At 38.8% G+C, this 20,864-nt stretch overlaps 1 protein-coding gene across 2 annotated transcripts; it reads left to right on the forward strand.

Annotated features, from left to right (window-relative positions):
- Positions 1 to 5,104: 5,104 nt before the first annotated feature.
- On the forward strand, positions 5,105 to 20,194 carry kcna10a (potassium voltage-gated channel, shaker-related subfamily, member 10a). Of its 2 annotated transcripts, none has more exons than XM_085260650.1 (2): positions 5,105 to 5,366; positions 16,121 to 20,194. In XM_085260650.1, the coding sequence occupies exon 2, from the start codon at positions 16,267 to 16,269 to the stop codon at positions 17,980 to 17,982; it is 1,716 nt and encodes a 571-aa protein (XP_085116776.1). In that variant the 5' UTR covers positions 5,105 to 5,366; positions 16,121 to 16,266; the 3' UTR covers positions 17,983 to 20,194. The 2 variants fall into 2 exon arrangements, with proteins under 2 accessions (XP_085116776.1, XP_085116777.1); XM_085260651.1 differs by lacking the exon at positions 5,105 to 5,366 and adding an exon at positions 5,391 to 5,455.
- The last annotated feature ends 670 nt before the right edge of the window (positions 20,195 to 20,864 follow it).

The raw sequence follows: 20,864 nt of genomic DNA on the forward strand, positions 1-20,864 counted from the left end.
GTAGCGCAGGATTCCCATAAGAAGAGAGCAATGCTCATGAGTATGAACTGAGATTGTTAAAACAGACTTATCCAGAAATGGCCCCATGATCGACAGGCGACCTGTCCAGGGGGTAACCTACATCTTTCCTTATGATAATTGGGATAGCCTCCAAGTCCCATATGGCTTTGAATAATAATAATTTTTAAAAAAAAGTTAAGAAAATGGACAGATGGATGTGTGCCTGTGTTGTCTGGATAGCAGTAAGAAAACTATGAGATACATGTTTATATGTTGGAGTAAGTCCAGTCTTCAAACAGAGTAGTGAGGTAAATTATACATTGCTGAATGATGCAGCATAAATCTGAGGGCATATCCTAAGTATTTGCAAATGTAGGCTACATAACACTGAAATTAGGACAAGATTACACTTAGTGAATAGTCAAAATGGATATCTGCTCTCTTCACTTCAGATTTAGAAAGATGTAGATGAGATCGTTACATAACCTAACTGTGGCCAGTCTGCTAATCTAAGTCCATTTAGCAAAAAAATGCATAGGCCACTGACTCAACAATGCCTATGGGAAAATAGACAGGGTTTATCTTTGGGAAAGGATCAGGAGAAGCTATTTTTGGCAACTTAAATGACGAATTTGGGGTTGTAATGTTTCTCTTTGGGTTTATCATATTTGTACTGTTTCCTTAAATGTCCTAATTAACTGTGGTTTTCAATGATTTGTATCCAAAAGGGAGGCGGCCCAGCTGTCTGTTTTCTTTATCACTTCTGCACTGCTACTCTCACTTCTAGGTCTGGGAGACATTGAAAAAGATTACAAAATCATTCAAAGTGGGGAAATTACAATAAAATAAAAGCATACAATGTATTACAAACATACATTTTATTCATAAATGACTCTGAAACAACTTTTCATTTCTTAGATAAGAAACTAGTGTAGGGGAGAAGCAAACGGACACATGTATGGTGGGAAATGTGTTATGATCAAAATTTATGCTGTTGTGATTAAAATGACATCATCATGAATAAATATACTGTGTGAATGGTGTCGTAACAGGTTAAACTACTGTTACATACAAATAAATGCGTACGGTTTCCCAAAGAGCAGTCCCACTAGTAGCCTACAGGGGGCAGCCTTCATCCTTACAGGGATATCAACCTCACGTGACTGTGTTGATCCCAGACAGTGGCTTCCCCTCCCCAGCCTGAGGCTGTTCGCTGGTCCAGAGGTCAGCCTGTGAAAGTATCTGTGCCAGCCACATCTATTTAAACACTGATGATTAGACATTAGGATTCAGCTCTGCAGTCAGTATATCTTATTCAATCAGCAGGAGTATCTTTTTGACCTGAGTGGCTCATTCAATATGCAAGATGGGACTTCAGTGAACCTGCAGTAGAACTGTTTTCCAATGAAAAACCACATAAACCCAGGTGCTTCACATTAATCTGGGGTCTGCATCTAAATGGAGCAGAATGTTCATTGGTTTAATTAGTAACACCTGCTTTATGCTTTTATTGTCTAAACGGCTGCTCTGTAAAATGGGTTCCCGGAAATAAAAGGAAATCAGAGTAAGTGGGAATTCCACCTTAAAACATTACTCACATATTTAATTCAATGTCTGATTTATTTTATTTGTTAAGTGTTATTTCAGTACAACAGTCCACTCAAGACAATTTGAACTGGCAGGAAGAGACACCTCAGGAAATATGAATACTCACCGGCCACCTTTTTAGGTACAGCTTGCCAGCCAAGGTGCTGGAACCACATCACGTCTCAAAGGTGATCTATTGGGTTGAGATCTGGGGACCGTTGATGTCGTCTGAGTAAAGTGAACTCACTGCCATGCTCAAAAAGGCAGCTTGAGATGATTTAAACTTTGTTACATAGCATGTTATCTTGTTCGAGGCTTTGTTGTTTGAACAAAAAAGCTGCTGGTGCTAAGGAGCCCAAAGTCAGGGGCGGATCTACAGGGGTGGCATGGGGTGGCATGTGCCACCTAAAATAATGTCTTGTGCTACACTAGTTTTGCATATGACAATGTTGTTTATTAAAATAAGCTAGCATTAACACTTTGAGCCTAGCTTCAATTAACATTCAATATAATTTCTGCAACTTGCATTTCAAGTTATGAAAATAATTGAGTGAACATGTTTGTGTTTTTTACAGTAAAAGCTGTAACTTAACCCAATAAATCAGGAAAAAAAACAGTTTTCAATTTTTGGTGAAAAGTGTTTCATGAAAGTGCAGATTTCTGCATTTTGTGTAACTTTAAGCAACAATTTAATTATTTCTGTATGTATTATATGTCACATGTGTATACTTACTGGGTGGCTGTGGCTACAGTGTAGCTGCCATCATCAGTGTGTGAATGTGTGTGTTAATTGGGGGATGACTGAATGTGTAAAGCGCTTTGGGGTCCTTAGGGACCAAGTAAAGCGCTATACAAATACAGGCCATTTACCATTTTACTGCATTTGGTGTATTTTAACTATCCATTCACTTCCACTTATCCTTTTCAGGGTCGTGGGGGGTCCCAGCTGTCATGTACACCCTAGACAGGTCGCCAGTCATCGCAGGGCTAACACACAAAGACAGACAACCATTCGCACTCACATTCACACTTATGGGCAATTTAGATTGATCAATTCACCTATCCCCACTAACTGCATGTCTTTGGACTGTGGGAGGTACCCGGAGTACCCGGGGAGAGCCCATGCAAACACGGGGAGAACATGCAAACTGATGGGGGAATTGAACTCAGGACCTTCTTGCATATTACAGCATGTAACACCAGCATATGTGTAAAAACGTGGCTTTCATTTTGACACTAAATTTGATATTCATGGCACCCTCATGCCAAAATTTCTAGTGAAATTTTCCTAGGGTGAAATCCTCGGCCCAAAGTGTGACAAGAAAATATCCCACACACCATTAAAACACCATTGTCAGCCTGAACTGCAGACACAAGGCAGGTTGGATGTGTTCTTTCATGTTGTTTACACCAAATTCTGACTCTACCATCTCAAATCTAAGGCAGAGATGGAGACTAATCAAATCATGCAGCCTATATCCAAGCTTTTACTGTTCATTTTTGGTGAGTTTGTGTGAATTATAGCCTCAGTTTCCTCTCCTTAGCTCACAGAACTGGCAACAGCACTGGTGTTACCATTACCTTCCTATGAGCTTGGAGCAGTCTGTCCATTCTCCTCTGACCTCTGACATCAACAAGGCATTTTTGCCCAGAGAATTGTCGCTCACTGGATATTCTCTCACTTTTTTTTTACCAATACCTGAAAAACCTAAACCAGCAGATCAGCAGTTTCTAAAATACTCAGTCACATAAATTACCTTTCTTCCCTATTTAGATGCTCAACTTCAGTTTGAGCAGTTGATCTTAACCATGTAACAAGTACAAGTACCTCGGGCTGTGGGTGGACAATAAACTGGACTGGTCATGCAACACAGAGCACCTGTATAAAAAAGCCCAAAGCCGACTGTACTTCCTCAGGAGGCTGAGGTCTTTTAACATCTGCAGGAAGCTCCTGAGGATGTTTTACCAGTCGGTGGTTGCTGGAGTACTTTTCTATGCTGTGGTGTGCTGGGGGAGCAGCACAGCAAAGAGGGACTCATCCAGGCTGGAGAAACTGATCAGGAAGGCTAGCTCTGTGGTCGGCATGAAGCTGGACACTCTGGTGACAGTGGCAGAGAAAAGGACATTAAAGAAACTGATGGACATTATGGACAATGCTGGGCATCCTCTGCACACGGCCATTAACAACCAGAAGAGTCTGTTCAGTGACAGGTTGCTTCTCCCAAAGACAAGAACTAACAGACTTAAAAACTCCTTTGTCCCACACGCCATCAGACTGTTTAACTCCTCTCTGGAGGGGAGAGGGAGGGGAAACAGGAGGACAAAGGAGGGGGGAACAACTAAGCTGTAGTGCCTCTTCACCTCACTGTGCAATACCTTTTGTGCAATACTTTTGTAAATAGTCAACGGTGCAATAGACTCAATACTTGAAATGTGCAATTCATTCACTTGTATTTTAATTTTTATTCCTATTTATTCTATTTATCCCCTTCGTATATTTTATTTATATTGTCTCTGTATTTATATATATGTGTGTGTATAACTCTGTAACTTCTGTCGGTGCTGTGCTTTTTTGGAAATCAAATTTCCCAGAGGAACCCACCCGAGGGATTAATAAAGTTCTATCTTATCTTATCTTATCTTATCTTATCTTATCTTATCTTATCTTATCTTATCTTATCTTATCTTATCTTATCTTATCTTATCTTATCTTATGTCAACACACCTAAAAGCATCAAGTTACTGTTGAAAAAGTGTACAGATAAAGTGGCCAGTGAGTGTATGTGGTCGCCTATTATGGTATTACAAAAAAGGCAGCATGCAGAAACTCACAGTGGCTTTGATAACTTGAGGTTCTTACTTAATACTCCAAGAAACTGCTGCATGCCATATGTCTCTAAATGTTGGAGTTGTTTGTCTGCAAATGTTATTATTTTATCCTAACCAACCCTGCACTGAGCTCCAGCAGGTTTCTGTGTTCCCTCTCTGCCTGCTGCTTTTATAGGGATGCCTAAATTACTCAGGCTCATTCTGTTTCCTTCCTTACCTGCCAGGCAAGAAAGGAAACAGTATGAGTCTGAGTAATTTAGCCATCACCCCGTTTAAGTGGTATGATCTCCAGTCAGTGAACCTGTCAAAAGACTTGTACAATTCTCAACAGTGCATTAATTACTGGCCTACAACATAATTTGAATTATTTACCTTAAGATTGTAATTTAACACAATACTTAATTTGTGGAGTAGCCTGCTCTTTTTCAAATATTTCGCAAAAAATCGAATCCATTTGAAAAGCAAAGTGTAACATATGACGACAAAATGAGAATCAGACTTCTTCCTTCAGCAATGTAATTAGAAATGAAAATAGAAAGTTATCGTGATGTTGCAGCCAAGAGAGCATAAAGATGGGCAGAGGTTGGGGCTTTAATCTGCCTCTCAGTCTCGCTCTCTCCCCCTCTCTCTCCCTCTCTCCTCCCCTTTTGAGATAAAGAGACAGATTTGGTTGGAGGACGCAGAAAAACAAGGATTTTAAGGGAATTGCCCAAATTAAACGGAATCATGCTGTTGTTATATCACTCTCGCATCTGGCCCCTGGATAATTGGCCGGGGCACCTCGGCCGTACGTGCTGTCGGCGCGGTCAGCATGGGGGCTGACAGAAAGCGCATTGTGGTTTTAAGTCGGTCCAGCTGACATTCATCATGCCATCGGCACTGCACGGCCCGGCGCGTCAAACTTTTGCCAACAACGCCCGGAAGTTTGCACGATCGTCACGGCAATCAAGGTAGGCAACTTTCCTAAAGTTGCACAGCTTCCTTCAGCTTACCATCTATTTCACGGCTGAAGTGCTGAACGATGGCAACTGGGAAAATGGTTGGTTTTTATTTTATTGTGGTTAAGGAGGGAAACGGAAGAAACTTTGAAAACAGTGGCTCATATTACGTCAAGACTGAGCGACTCACGTCCTATAACGTGACATTATAGTTTCCCCATATTTTAGAGATGCTATTTAGAGTCTTTTACTTTTGCAGCCATAGAGCTAAAAGCCTGCTTCTTAAAAACAAAAAGTAAACAATAACTTCAATTTGTAAATGATTTAGATCCATTAGCTCCATTTATTGGTGCATTGATGCCCCCCCGCCAAGGAATGTGAAGTAGGCTATAGATGATCTGATCATTTGAGTAATTTCAGCTTCATTAAATTCACTCTTGTATTAATAATTTTATTAATTATCAATATTATATTGATTTATGTCTCCCCATTTTTAGCATCTGTGTTTTTGAAACTTTCAACTAGTGGCTAAAGCTAAAGCCATGAGCTCTGCACAGGTGTCCTTAGCACTTTCTTCTGAATGCCAACAAAAGGATATTATTTACTCGATTAATCAGAATCAACATACTTTAGTAATCCCCAAGGAAACTACATGGAATCATGTTCCACTTGAGCTCATATATAAGAGATTGTAGAAACAATGCATACATGGACTTAGTCTCTCGTTGCTTGAAAAGAGTCTCCATGGATGAAAAATTGTACAGTGTGTCATATGGTAATTTCAGAAATACAGGTGAAAACATGCACAGTGTATTTTGTATGTGTGCGTATGTGTTTAAGCCTGCATGTGGATGTGTGTTGCTTGTTTGTATGCCACCTGAGATTAGTGGTATGTAATAGAGTCAGACCAGATGGCCATATTTTCCCTGTCTGGATTTGCCACAAAAAAAGCTTCTGAAAAATAATTCAATATTTCTGTAACTGAAACAGGCTTAATCCACACAGTGGAGGGAAAGTGCCAGGCCATGGGGAAGGCAGGAGGTAGGTAGGTCATGAGGATAACAAGGGGGCATTAAAAACATAAGCTTGAGAAACATTTAACTTTTGAAAGGGTATTTATGAGCTCTTGCAGCCATGGCTCAACATCGCTCATGGAAGAGGGGCCACACGCTTTTCTGTATTGGTTGAGAAAGATCTGTATTGTCTTTGGGACATCTTAAAATAGCTTTAGTAGGAAGAACCCCACATAGTATAAGTTTGTTTTTATTGTTGCTGGTGGTTGCTTGTTGTTTCCTTTTGTATGCTTGGATTCCTATTATTGAATTCTGCTGATTTCATTGTGTAAATTGGCCTACAAAATGTGAATTGCTGTTATACTTCTTAGTGTTTGAGAGAAAGAAACTGTAAATGATCTGTGATATATCACAGTTAAACATTTGAATCTGTTCATCAGAATGAATGTCAACAGTGTGCACTGTTAGACTCATGTAATTGCCTCCACAGATACTGTGCCTACTATTTTGCATTAAGATGCTCCACAGGAAGTTTTTAATTTACTAGGAATTCATTTTGGCTGTTGCTGTTGTTATATGTGTGTCTTGTCTAAATGCCAAGGGAGGATTTTAGTCCCAGCTGTTGTGCACTGAGACGTGGCCTGCAGCCTGCAGACACACCCATGTCAGCATCAACAGCTTACATCTTATAAATGCCTCACGGAGACTGCACTTAAATTATCAATCTGCTCCAGGCAAACACATGGAGAAGGAAATCTTAATATGGGAATATGTGGATGTCGTGTTGCAGATCAGTGTGTTTCTTTCAAATGATGGCTTGTCATTTAGAATTATGTCTCTGTAAAGAGTTTTAACCAATTTGTATGGACAAATAAAACCGATACCCCTTTTCCACAAATACACTGGCATATGTTGACCCTATTAAAAAAATGTTTTTTTAAACAGAAAAATTAATTAATATCTCACACATACCTTAGACCATATTACTCATGTTTTTTAGAGCTAGCAAAGCCTGATATGGAAGAGACAACAAATATAATTTCACAGTTTGTGTTCCTTCTTATCATTGTAATATTACTTGTACAAAAGCAATTGGCATGTAGCACATGCATGCCTGCCTTCATTCTGTCTGTAAACGCAACACAGTAGCTCTAAAAGTTTTGAATGAATTCTGATAAAACATTGTTGGGATGTATGAAAATTTGGCTAACATCTACCAGTATCGTTAAGGTCAACTTAATGGTTTATTGCTTAAAAATACACAAAAAGTCCCATAACTTGGAAACTATGCAGTGTGTATTATCAACATATAGAAATTACCGCATAAGGATTAAAAAATATTGTGTCCCATGTGACCACTGACCTCTCCTTCAGGGTCAATAGATTGATCTGAAGGTCAAAGTGATAATAATGCTATGTAGAGCTAGATATGTTTTTTTTACTGCCATTGTTGGTATTGACATCATAGGGAAAGTTGTGAAAAATAAAATGTCTTTTTTTTTTTAAACTTTGCTTAAAATTCAGCTGCATTTATTGTAAGTCACTTTTACATTTCTATCTTTCTTTAAGGCTGACCCAAAACGTTATATCTTAAAATTGTTGTCAAGAGAAAGATAATGAGCTGCCTAATTAGTAATATTACACAAAAAACTCAAGTTATCCATGTCCAGTTGTTTTCAAATCAGCATCTGTCAAGTTACCTATGTCTGAATTTTACTGCACTCCAGACTTCTTAAAGTATGTTTAGACAGAACAAATCAAAATGAACGAAGGTGCCAAAAGTACAGAAAAAAGTGCAAAAGTTGCTCCCTGAAGGACAATTCTACAATCTATTTTATGCACAGGTAGTTAGACCTTCTCCTATATTAATGTAATACAAAATATTAGTACCTGAAAATACAAATTTATTCAAATCCAAATTCTAATTCTAATGAATGTACTCATCTTTAATCTGTTATTTAGGACACAAGCAATAAAGGAGAAAAAATAAATGGGGGTTACTTTGCCTCTGCACCTAAACAGAAAAATGAGAACAGTCTGGGGTTTCAAGTGTGATTCAGCAGGTGGAGGAACACTAAAATCTGTTGTCGTGGCTCAGTGTGGGGGAAATACCAACAGCTCACAATAATTTCTAATGTGAGTTTCATTAGATTTTCTTAGTGGACAGGCTGTGATCAGCTGGCCTGCTGCTCTTTGTGGATTTACACAACTGAAATCAACAAGACGCAAGCAGATGTTTCACAGCTGAGTTCCATTTCCTACACTAACAGTATTCTATACATTGTCTTTGCAGTAGAAATATAAAGCTGGTATGATTATTGAATTCAGCCAGCGAATCTAAGCATCATTAGTATAAATGTAGATGAAATCTGATTAATTGACAGATCCAATATGTGATTAAAAATTATGACATTCCATGTAATCCCAGCAGCTGGCCCTTTAGCTAACAACATACTGTGTGACAAAGTGCACACGAAGAGTTTGTGTGTTTAGCTCACAAAAATGTTGTAGAAACATTGTCATGTTGAAATATTTCTCCCTTTATGCACGTTCCTCTTCTGTAGCGCTGGCTTGAAGCTGACTACAACATACCTGCACTTGTCCTGGCCCACTGTAACTCCAGAGTATAAGCTCTATAAATGATACAGTTGAACCTACAATAACGAGCCTGTTTTGAAAATGTAATTATTTGTGTTGAAATGTAGGAAGTAAACGTAAAAAGTAAATAAATGAAAAATAAATACTCAAGTAAAATACAGATACCTTAAAATTCTACTTACAGTAACAAATGTATTTATTTATACTAACCTGTGAAAATGAATATATAAAAAATGCAGTACTATTCCTTTAAAAGTAAGTTTTCACACTATGAATACTTATTTGTGTATGTGTATTAATATGTACAAATGCTTTGGAGATAATTGCCTATTATTATTATTATTATTATTTTTTGGATGATTTTGCTGTAAAAAGCTTTAAATGCTCTAAATTCTGTAATTTAATATTATTATTACTGTTATTATTGTTGTTGTTGTTGTTAATCGTTCCTTTGCTTTTGTGACACATTTGATATTCTATTTTTCTTTTTCAATTCATTACTTTTTCTTCTCCTTTGCTCTCATTTTTTTTCCTGATGTCCATAATGCAAATACCAATTTCACATTTGGTGATATTGTTCTACCCAAGATTAAAAACGTCAGGTGCAAACAGAATTCACACTGAAGTGGTTGATTAAAGGGCAGTCTGCATCCACTGCTAAAGAAAAGTGTGGAAGTAAGACTTGTCTAATTGCCTACAACTTCCCAATGACTGAGGATTACATTAGAGGATGCACTTTATGAACATGAAAAGAATTCACCTGCACATCTTTTTCTTTGTGCACACACAGCTGTATGACCCTCTACACAGAGGGTTATGCAACCGTCTCCAGATGTTTTACATACTCTAGCTCATATGGACAGGTCTTAAACTGTAGTTGATAACCAAACCATAGTTTCTCTTAGGATAATCTTCTTAAATCTATCACAACATGATAAACTCACAACATAAGACACCTAACTTTTATGTCCATTTAGACCCACGAACTGCTACATTGCACAACATTAAACTATAAATAACTATGATGTAAACACTATATTATTATTATTATTATTATTATTATTATTATGTACTTACTAAATAATAATCATAATAAACAGCATCAGCATCATTTAGCCACCACAGTTTATGTGGCTAAATATAAGCAACTAAATATAAATAACTGATGCAAAATAGGTTCTAATAGTTAAGATAAAAGAAAACAAAAATACTCTTATGCTGTAGTCACAATTTATTACACAATTTATTAATTTATTAATTTATTATATAATTATTTTTTTCATTAATACAGTTTTCTAGTAATATTACTGTGTGTTTGTTTGGGACTTCATATTTCTGACATGTTCATTTATTGAACTGGACACGCCTTCTTACGTCAGAGGTTCAGGTTCAAATGCATACTGCTAAAGTACACACAGCATACACATGACCCCAGGAACAGTAAATACTGCATAGACAGAGACTGAGGGTCTATTGTGCATCTATTTTATAACTACACTAATGAAAGGCTGCATTTGGCTCAGGTTATGAAAACTGTTTTACCAAATGGACACTGGTGTCGTTTATGTCCATTCTGATACAAAGTTTAATGTTCAAAAACATGTATAAGATAACAGGACAATAAAGTACAATTAAACTAGAGTACAAGAAGGGTTGTTATGACAAAACCTGGATGGACAATAGTCATGACAATTTGCATATTTAATTATCAAGGAACTGACCTCACAGCCCATTGGTCATTCAGTGGTGCTGGTTTCAGTCATTGTGCAAAAAACCTATAGGGCATAGGCCAAAAGGAGTGATGTTATTCATAGATTGAACGCTGAAAAAGTGGGTGTAACTAGGAAGTGGAGTGGCAGTGAGCAGTCCACAAGGCGGAGACATGTGTTTTCCCTCTTTGTAACTTCGGTCTTCTCCACAGCAGACTGAAGGACCAACAATGGCACAAATAAGAATTCTGACAGTGCCTCCTGGTGGCAATACACAGCTAGAGCATCTGCAAAGCAGTGCATGCATCAGTTTACAACTAGGTCAGTCCCTTCAACAAATACAAAAACCTGCTAATTAGTGTGAAGTAACACACCAATAAAAAGCTAAATTATCACTCACCAAAAGTGGAGCACGAGGTCTATGACGGACTCTCCAGTTTGTAGTCATACATATAATTTGGGGGAAATGATTTTCTTTCACAGTTTGCTTTTGGGATCTCAAACTTATTTTAATTTAAATAAAAGGAATAATAACACGCGCTCAGGTTTTAAAGTGGGCTGAATGGTGCTTTTGTTGTCCATAAGTTGTGGTCAGCATATAGTTAACAAAAGAGGAGGAAGCATAAAGGGAATACATTTTTTTTAAGTGGCAGGTAATTGCAAATGCAACTTTTCAAACTGAAAACTTGCATTTGCTGCGCCACACCACTACAACAATCTTTTATTTTTACATTAATGTCGCACAAGGTTCAGTTTCTTTTGCACAAAAAGTAGCTGGTAGAAATGTTCTTTAAAGAGCTGCTTTTTACTTTTTTACTTTGAGCCATTTGAGTATCTCTTTTACTTGAGTAAAGAAGTGGAGTATTTTTTTTACACAAGTATCTGTACTTTTGCCACCTTTGGAAATAAAACTCTACAACCAAGTAACAGAAAGGGAACTTAGTCGTAGCATTCTGGAGCCCATGTAGTTGCTATAGAGAAAATGTAAATTTTCTCAATTTAACAATTTGATATCTTTTCTATTGTGAATAAAATGATTGCATCATGTTTTACTACAGAATGACAACATTTTTGGAGATTCTTAAGACACCATCCATACAGAATTTATGTGTGATATGTGAGCGATAAGGAAATGTGAATTTAGAATAGGTGACTCCAGGGGCAGTGTGCGTGTGTGCGTGCGTGCGTGTGTGTGTGTGTGTGTGTGTGTGTGTGTGTGTGTGTGTGTGTGTGTGTGTGTGTGAACTCACTGGTATCTGTGTTAATCTGACGGAAGAGATCCCTCGGCTTATAGCACTGAGCTGCTCAGCCTGCATTAATCTTCTTAATAGGGTCCAAACTCTGATCCAAAAATATCATCTAATGCCTTCACACAGCCAGAGACCACCCCACCAACCTCATCCCAGGAGCATAACACAGGGTCCATCATGCAAGGTCGACCATACTTACTGGGCCTTAAAGGAAGAGAGTGCTTTATGCTAGTTCTTCACACACAAAGGGAAGTTAACAGGAATTAGTGCACACTGGTGAGCAAACATCTGTGCTCAGCTGTAAATTTATTCTTGTGATCACAAATGTTCTTCAGTAAAGCGCAGTTTGTGTCAAAGCCTACAATGCATCATTTAGAGGAGATACATTTCAATTAGTTTACAGGAATTAAGTGGAATTGAAACAACTTTTAACAAAGTGTAAATCTTGCATTTTGTTTTAATAGTTTTTACTACATATTATTTTATTCCGATGTTTAGATTTGGACAAAGCTGTTAAAACAGACCCAATTTGCTGGAAATGAGTTGGCGAGTACATTTGAGAGAGCCCCCATGACTCGTCACGCTGTGCATGTGTGAAGGTTACATTTTGCTTCAGTTTTCCTGAATAAGTTGATATTGTTTTGTGGAAACACTGCATGTGTCTCACACATGTTCAGTGACTGTGGCTCGTATAGCATACACTCGTTTTTATTAAAACAGAAACATTTCACCAAATGAACGCAGCTCTCAAAGTTAAATGTTGGACATAAATATACATGTTTTTTCATCTGACCAGCAAAGGATTGGGTTGCGATTAAGCCAGATCGGCCTTGACATCTGTTCATGTTTACACACATGTGAAAAAGTCACGAGGGATAGCTTACTTAAAGTTACTGCTCATTGCAACATGCATGACCATAGCTTGGATGTAAATCCCTGTGCTGTCTCTCTGTTGTGTGCTGGGCTTTCCAGTGAGCATTAAAGGATCATATGTAACAAGGACTTGTGAGTTTTTCTCAACATGATATCCTGAATATTAATAGCATGGTAAAAATGGTTACCCACCATGCATTAACATTGGCCCATATGAAACCTTTGTTTTACGATGTCCTGTCATAGTCAGGGACACAAGATATTTTGTTTTCACTGTTCTGTATATTTGAAGTATTTATCACTTCCATTTCCATTAAATATTTGTTCATTTATTGTCTATTTTTCTTTTTTACTACCGGTAGTTTTTGAGCTATAAGCACATATGTCCTATTTTTTTTCCCCACAAATGCTGGGATATGTAATACAGAATGCTAGAGTGAAAAAACATAGTTACATTAGTATTGAAGCAGTGAGCGTTGCAGAGTTGGCAGTGGGAGATGGAAGGCTGTGCTGGTTGAGATTGGAGGCTTTGGTTTCTCTGCCCTTGTCACTCTGTCATCACTCTTTCTACTCCTCTGATGTCGAACATGTGAGAGTTGCTAAAAATCAATTATTGATTGTGATAGTGTAAGTAACTCAGATATGGATACGACCTGTGTGTGTGTTTGTGTACCGGTTTTCCTATCTTAGTGGGGACCAAATCTGAAATTTTACTTAAAACTTACTTAAATTTGAGTTTGAAGGCATTTTTCACACTCAAAATGTGGTTTTACAGTCAAGGTTACAACTGGGTTATGGTTAGGTTTAGGGAAAGGGTTAGAGTTAGGCATGCAATTTGGATGGTTAATATCAATGAGATGTCCCCACGAGGATAGCAACAACAGACGTGTGTGTGTGTGTGTGTGTGTGTGTGTGTGTGTGTGTGTGTGTGTGTGTGTGTGTGTGTGTGTGTGTGTGTGTGTGTGTGTGTGTGTGTCTGTGTGGCCCAAGTCAAGCATGGAGAAATCTGAGGATCTAATTGCAATGTTCCACTCTAGAAAGCTTTGAGTACCTCACTCAGATTCCTGACAGACAACTTATGATATGCATGGTTTGGGAAACAATCTAACTCATGCATGCACACACAAACACACACACACACACATGCAAAATTAACAATATTGAGAATGAGTTTGCTTTCCACTGCTGACTTTGTTTTTCTGCGGTCGGTGTGTGTGTGTGTGTGTGTGTGTGTGTGTGTGTGTGTGTGTGTGTGTGTGTGTGTGTGTGTGTGTGTGTGTGTGCGCATCGTTATGCCTGTACCCTTTGCCGCAGCTCTAGTTTCTACTCAAGCATAAGGTTACCTAAAGTAGTCCATGAGAGGCTGACCATTCTGATCCCAAGTGAAAAGTTGGTAAAGCGGCTGGACTTGTGCAGGACCCTTTTTCTCTTACTCTTGTTTTTATTCTTTGATGCCGATGGTATAAAAACCTCTTGCAAAGGAAGGTAAAAGTTTGTTGCTTGTTTGATATGCTTTGTGTGAGTCTGTTTGGGAATATTGTTGCTATTGATTACTTTGTTCATTCCTCAACATTAAAGGGTCCGGGAAGCAGATTTGACTTTAGAGTGGTTGCAACATATTTAACTGTATATCATATGTCTTCCTTTAGATTCTACCCTGGTTTAGGAATAAACAGAATGCCAAACTGAGAAAATTGCCCTAATTTGTGCTTTGTGAATCAGTCATCTAATAATTTAGTGTGCAATAATGTAAATGAACACTATAAGTACATTTAGTTTGGGGCAGAAAACATTGATAAAATGGTTTGGCAGGTCTATGTCAATGATTTCTGAGTATTAAGTTGACAGTTGAGCCTGATTTTCAGATTCTGTTTCAAGATCATTAGAAAGTCCCAATTGAGGAAACTGACCTTGTTCCAGTCAGGAGGTCTCAGGAGGAAATGAGACTTCCATTGTATGATTTACCAGTTTGTGTTTTTCATATCGTATGATTCAGCACATGATTTTAACATTTTGCAATCCTAAAGAATTATTTAGGCCTTGTTCATCCTTGTTTCATATTTTATTCCTGTGAAAGACAGTAGTCACCATGATGCTTTTCTGTGTCCCATTTTTTTGCCTGATTTTGATCGATCAGACTCCTTTTTTTTTGTCGGGGTCCTCTCTCATCATCCTGTCTATCCATCCACCCACCTATCAAGTCCCATTCTGTCTCATTGACACATTCCCTTTTTTTTGCAATGCTGTCCTCATCCCATCCACCCACATCCACTTCCCCAATAATTTTCATATCATCCTCGTTATTCTCGCTCTCTCTTTGTCTCCCAGGAGGATTGGTATCACTGGCTCTGGTTTTAGGTGGTGACTCATCTCTGGAGTCTTTAATTAAACATCTGCAGGCTTTAGCACCCATTCACACATGCATGCACACCCACACACACACACCTATACAGTACAACCCCACACAGGCACACACACCGACAGGCACAAATACACCTTTCACACAACCTCACTATTTCATACTATGTGAATGCTGATGAAAAAACACACACAGGTAAATACAAATATAAAGAGCAAAGCTGGAACAGAGCTTATTTTTACAGCTAAGACCAAAGATATGGCACAGTGGAGTTTAAATGTGAGCCTTGGCGTCTGGTAGAAACTAGGCTCATGCTATCACTGCACAGTCAGTTAATTATGCACTAATGTATGCAGAGTCCCAGTTACCTCGGACTGTCCTCCTTTCCTACAACCCTCGGGGTCATGACAGGTTGTGCAGCTCTCATCCCTTTTCTTTCATTTCAGGTTGTTTGTTAAAATAACTTCAGTGTCCAGTATATGCACTGGTTAGTATGTATTGCTAACTAGTATTACTTATTTAAAGGAATAGTAGTAGAGTTTATGTCAACAATTTGATAATGATTTGATCAGTCAGAGATATGTGAACATGTAAGGGTCAGGCCCTACTGTAGCTACCCTTGAGTTGCTCTCCTATTTAATGTCTGCTGTTTTCAAAGTTGCATGACCCATCGCAGTGCCACTGCCACAGCAGGCAAAAGAAAGAACCAGCAAAGAATTTACCAGTTTTTGTTCTTTCTCTTCCCCATGTTCTAGCTGTATTGCTGGTAGATAACGTTGCTGGTTCCCAGTTTCTTTTCTTTTCATCTTAAACTATGTCTCTCACTTTCTGTTTCCAAATAATTCTCCAAGAAACTAGCATTTGTGTTTATCATATTCTAATGACCTGATGCTTGCCTTGGTGAGCTCTGCACAGCTAACAGAAACACACTGATAATCTTTGTCTCTCCTCTTCAACTCTACAGGAGCTGGATTTTTAGTTGAAGGAGGTTTTGTATTTACGTCAGTCACACTGTAGCCTGAATGCTCTGCTACGCTGCTGGAGCTGCTGACTCTGGTGTGTGAACCTCCCATCTGTCAGTCTGTGTGTTGCACTGGCTGAACCAAAGCCATGGAGGTGGCCTTGGTAGACTTTGAGAGCCTGGATGACCTTGCTGGCAACCTTGGAGATGAGGTGGACACCTATGCTGATGAGACCACAGCTCTCACAGTGGACATGCCCCCAGAGCACAGCAGCCCAACCAGCAACTACCATCTAAGAGCCACAGACCTAACACCTACACCTTCCCACTGCAGCCCTATACCCCCATACATTTGGGAATCGACCTCCTCTTCACCCATTCCGCAGACACTTACAGTACCACAGTCCCCGACGATGCCAACTCCAACTAGAAAGGGGCGTAGCAGCTGTGCTAGCATGATCTCAAACTTTAAACTGCTGCTAAGCAGTGAGGGCAGCAAGGAAAGTGAGATGATCTTTAACCGGCTTGCTAAGGAGTGCTGTGAGGATCTCTTTGTTGATAAACGAGGCTTGGATGATGGAGATCAGAAAGTCATCATCAACATTGCCGGTCTTCGTTTTGAGACGCAGCTTAAAACACTGGACCAGTTTCCTGAGACACTTCTAGGGGACCCTTTGAAGAGGATGGAATACTTTGATCCAATGAGGAACGAGTACTTCTTTGATCGGAACAGACCCAGCTTTGATGGAATTTTATATTACTACCAGTCAGGAGGTAAAGTTAGGCGACCAGCTAACGTTCCCCTCGATGTGTTTGCAGATGAAATTCTGTTCTATGAGCTTGGATACGAGGCTATGGAGCAGTTCAGAGAAGAAGAAGGATTCTTAAAAGACGCTGAGATTCCTCTTCCTAGTAATGATGTGTACAGACAATTCTGGCTGCTGTTTGAGTACCCAGAGAGCTCCAATGCAGCACGAGGTGTAGCGCTGGTGTCCGTCCTTGTCATCGTCATATCCATTATTATTTTCTGCATGGAAACACTACCAGAATTCAGAGATGAGACCGACCCAGTTGTGCCCACAGCTGTACAACCTTTTAACCAAACTGTGGGTCCGCCTGGTGTAAAGCCCACAACCTTCTCTGATCCTTTCTTCATCATTGAAACTGCCTGCATTGGTTGGTTTTTCTTTGAGCTGTGTGTGCGATTTGTGGTCTGCCCTAGCAAAAGAGAGTTTTTCCACAACCTCATGAACATTATTGACATCATATCTATCATCCCTTATTTTGTCACTGTGATTACAGAATTGGCCACAACTCCAGCAGAAAGCTCAGGGCAGAACATGTCTTTGGCCATTCTACGTATCATCCGCTTGGTGCGGGTGTTTCGTATATTCAAACTATCTCGTCACTCTAAAGGGCTCCAGATCCTGGGACAGACTCTGAAGGCCAGCATGCGTGAGCTCGGGTTGCTCATCTTTTTCCTCTTTATTGGAGTTATCCTTTTCTCCAGCGCTATCTACTTTGCTGAGGTAGACGAGCCAAATACAGTGTTTGCCAGCATACCTGATGGCTTCTGGTGGGCTGTTGTTACCATGACCACTGTAGGCTACGGAGACATGTGTCCCATTACCATGGGGGGTAAGATGGTGGGCACCTTGTGTGCCATTGCAGGTGTGCTGACTATTGCCTTGCCTGTTCCCGTCATTGTTTCCAACTTCAACTATTTCTACCATAGAGAGGCAGAAGCAGAGGACAAGTTGCCCTTGGCTGATGCTGTCGAGAAAGCCATAAAGGATACCACACAGGGTAGCAACACCTCGCTCAATAAAGCCAACGGGATCTGGCAGAGTGACAAAGGGAACTGACGTCAGAAGAACACTGTTCAATAGGAGGTGAAAGCAGTAAATATTAAATAGTCACTGTTACGAGTGGCCAGTTGGCTTCATTAGATCTGCACTGCACCTTGTGAAAAATATGTTTTTTAATTATAAACTGGTTGTACCACATTTACCTCTTTTTGTCCAATATGGAAATGACATTTTGAAAATGAGTTCCCCATATTAATGTTTAGGAATTCATGTTATTACGTTTCATGTTTAGGTTGCACACACCCGAGAAACGTTCTTCATTCTCGTGTGTGTCTAACAGATCCTTTTAAAGGAAACCTTCTGTTCATTGCATTGGCCAGTAATCCTAATGTTTACAACATGTTGTGATTTTGTCCTCGAGGATGTTTAACACAGCTTTCCAACAGCATTTTAATGGGCCATAAAGTATTAAACCATTTAAAGTTCATCTAAAGTAAAGAAAATTCTTAACTGTCACATTGTTAATGTATTTTATTCATCTCTGATAATTCAACATTTCATCCTATTGGAATAAATTCTCTCCTGCTCAAAAACTGATGCTTATATAATATTTACAGTGTCTGCAATGCCTCACACGGCCCACTTTTCATCTCACTGCTTAACTGAAATCTTCTATATTGTCCGATTAAAATTGCAACTCTGCAAAACTGAATTGCTGGCCAGTTCTGAACAAACAAAGGTCCCTCCTTTCCTCTAAGTGTCTTCAAAGACTAATTTGTGTTGTGCTTATTGTCTAGATTATAGTCATCACATATTTATTTATTTATTTATTTATTTACACAAAAACTGAATCATAATTGTGAAGTATTCATTCGTTCTCACTGGGTTGACCGAGTAAGGATTCTCCACAACTCACAGTCAGACTGATTCCACTTCATATAGTTGTTGTTTTTATTTGTTGTATTGTAATGGAGTGCCTTAAATCATGCAATGTTTGGATACTGTTGAATATGCCATATATAATTCCACTGTAATACCTCTGTCTGTCACACATATATGCTCAGTATGTTTGGTTTCATATTTGACTGGTATTATAAAGGTTATAACCATTTTGTCCTTTTCATGCATTTGTGTGTTATTTAAAGAAAAGGAGTGTCCAACATAATATTCTGGATCTGAATGAATCTTGAAAGAAGTTATGTGAAGTGTAATGGATCTACACTCTTTATGGGGTCACATCAGTTCTCCCAAATTTGGATTTCATCCTTTTTTTTCATTGTGAAATCGATTCCTAAAGTCACGCAGGTCTAGACTGGTCATTGACCTCCCTGGCAATCACAGATTACTGGGAAAAAATGTTGCCCCTTGCACCGATCGCTCTCCAGGCCTGTATGACTGAGACTTACATGTTTGCTAATTTTATAAGCATAAGGGTTCACATTTTGCATCATATTGTATAGCAGTAATAATAATAATAATAATAGTGGAAAGATAACCTGAAGATCTACCCATATTCTAATTTCATGTAAATGTAAGTGAATCCAAGCAATTCACTTCTTTTTCTTGTCACTATGTTACTTTCTGTGTGTTTGACAATCAGCTTTGCGGTCATAATGATAACTAACTGTATGGTTTGATGCCCGTTTTTGTTGATACAGGTAATCACTTGTTCAGCTGGTAAACTGATAAATGATAACAGCATACTCATGAAAACAATAAGCCAGAGTTTATTTCATTACGAAGACCTTTACACTGTATTTATATGTATGAAAACATACGATTTACTGTAATGAAGATGTAATACATCCTGGGATTTTAAATGTTTTCTTCTCATGTTTTATGTGCACTGGTGTGTTTATAGAAAGTTGTGCTTGTGTGAATGGAGATACATAGGTGTGCATGTTTGGTGAAAGAGAGAGGAGTGAACTTTTTTGTATTCCCTCTGTGTTCCCCCTTCAGGTAAGAAAATCCCCAGTGTTATATAAGATTTCGTCATGACTTTCATTAAGCAGTCTCTGCTTTCACTGTAATGCTAGTGCCACACAAACACTGGTAGTCTGTGAGGTACCAACAGGATGCCAGTCTCTGGTTCACATGGAGAAGTCTGCTATCACCTGATACTGTTGTCTGTAGATATAACAGCTCATCTCAGTGAAATAAACCAGTACAATAAAGTACATCATCTGAACTGTACTGCACATTAGGTGTTGGCCTAAATGTGGACTCAGTGAAATAGTCTATTGTGCCCACTTGCAATATAGTTATCAACACTGGTGGTCTCTTTTTTTATTTTTTATTTTTTTAACCATGTAGGTATTTTTGGATTCTCCAGATCTGGCTAACAATAATACAAAATATTGTGTCTGTATAATAAAAATAATTTTAAATAAATTTCACTTATCAGCAGAATTTCACGAATCCTCATGATGCTCATCAAGTGAATGAGGCTGAAGTGAACAGAAACCAAATCACAGCCAGTGAAAAGGAAAAGACACTTAACAGGGTGCAAAGGTGAACGGCAACAACGGCGATACAAACACACACTGACACCACAATCATGTGAGTGATTAAAAGTTTCTACTTTTGCAGATTTTATGATGTTAATGATTGCATACCCAGTATTCCAGAATTGCTGCAACATAACATAATAGCAACGTGCTCTGATTGTGACCTCTTGAAGTTTAAATAGGCAGCACAGGACTACCAACAGTTAACTGAGACGACAATCTGGACGTGCTGACCAAAACCAAACCAAAGACTGACAATATTGCTGGTCTGATGAGTCTCATTTTCTACTTTAGCATTTGGATGGTCGAGTCAAATTTAGCTAAACACCATGGAAGCCCCCTGTTTGGCATGAACAGCTCAGGCTGCTGCTGGTGGTGATATATTGGTGTGGCTTAGAACAAACTGAGAATTGTTTAAATGCCAGTTTGTAC

Source organism: Mchenga conophoros, linkage group LG20 (genome assembly GCF_057382185.1).
Source record: "Mchenga conophoros isolate Kocher_MC1m ecotype Shallow Benthic linkage group LG20, M_conophoros_male_GT1.1, whole genome shotgun sequence".
Classification (NCBI taxonomy): Eukaryota; Metazoa; Chordata; class Actinopteri; order Cichliformes; family Cichlidae; genus Mchenga; species Mchenga conophoros.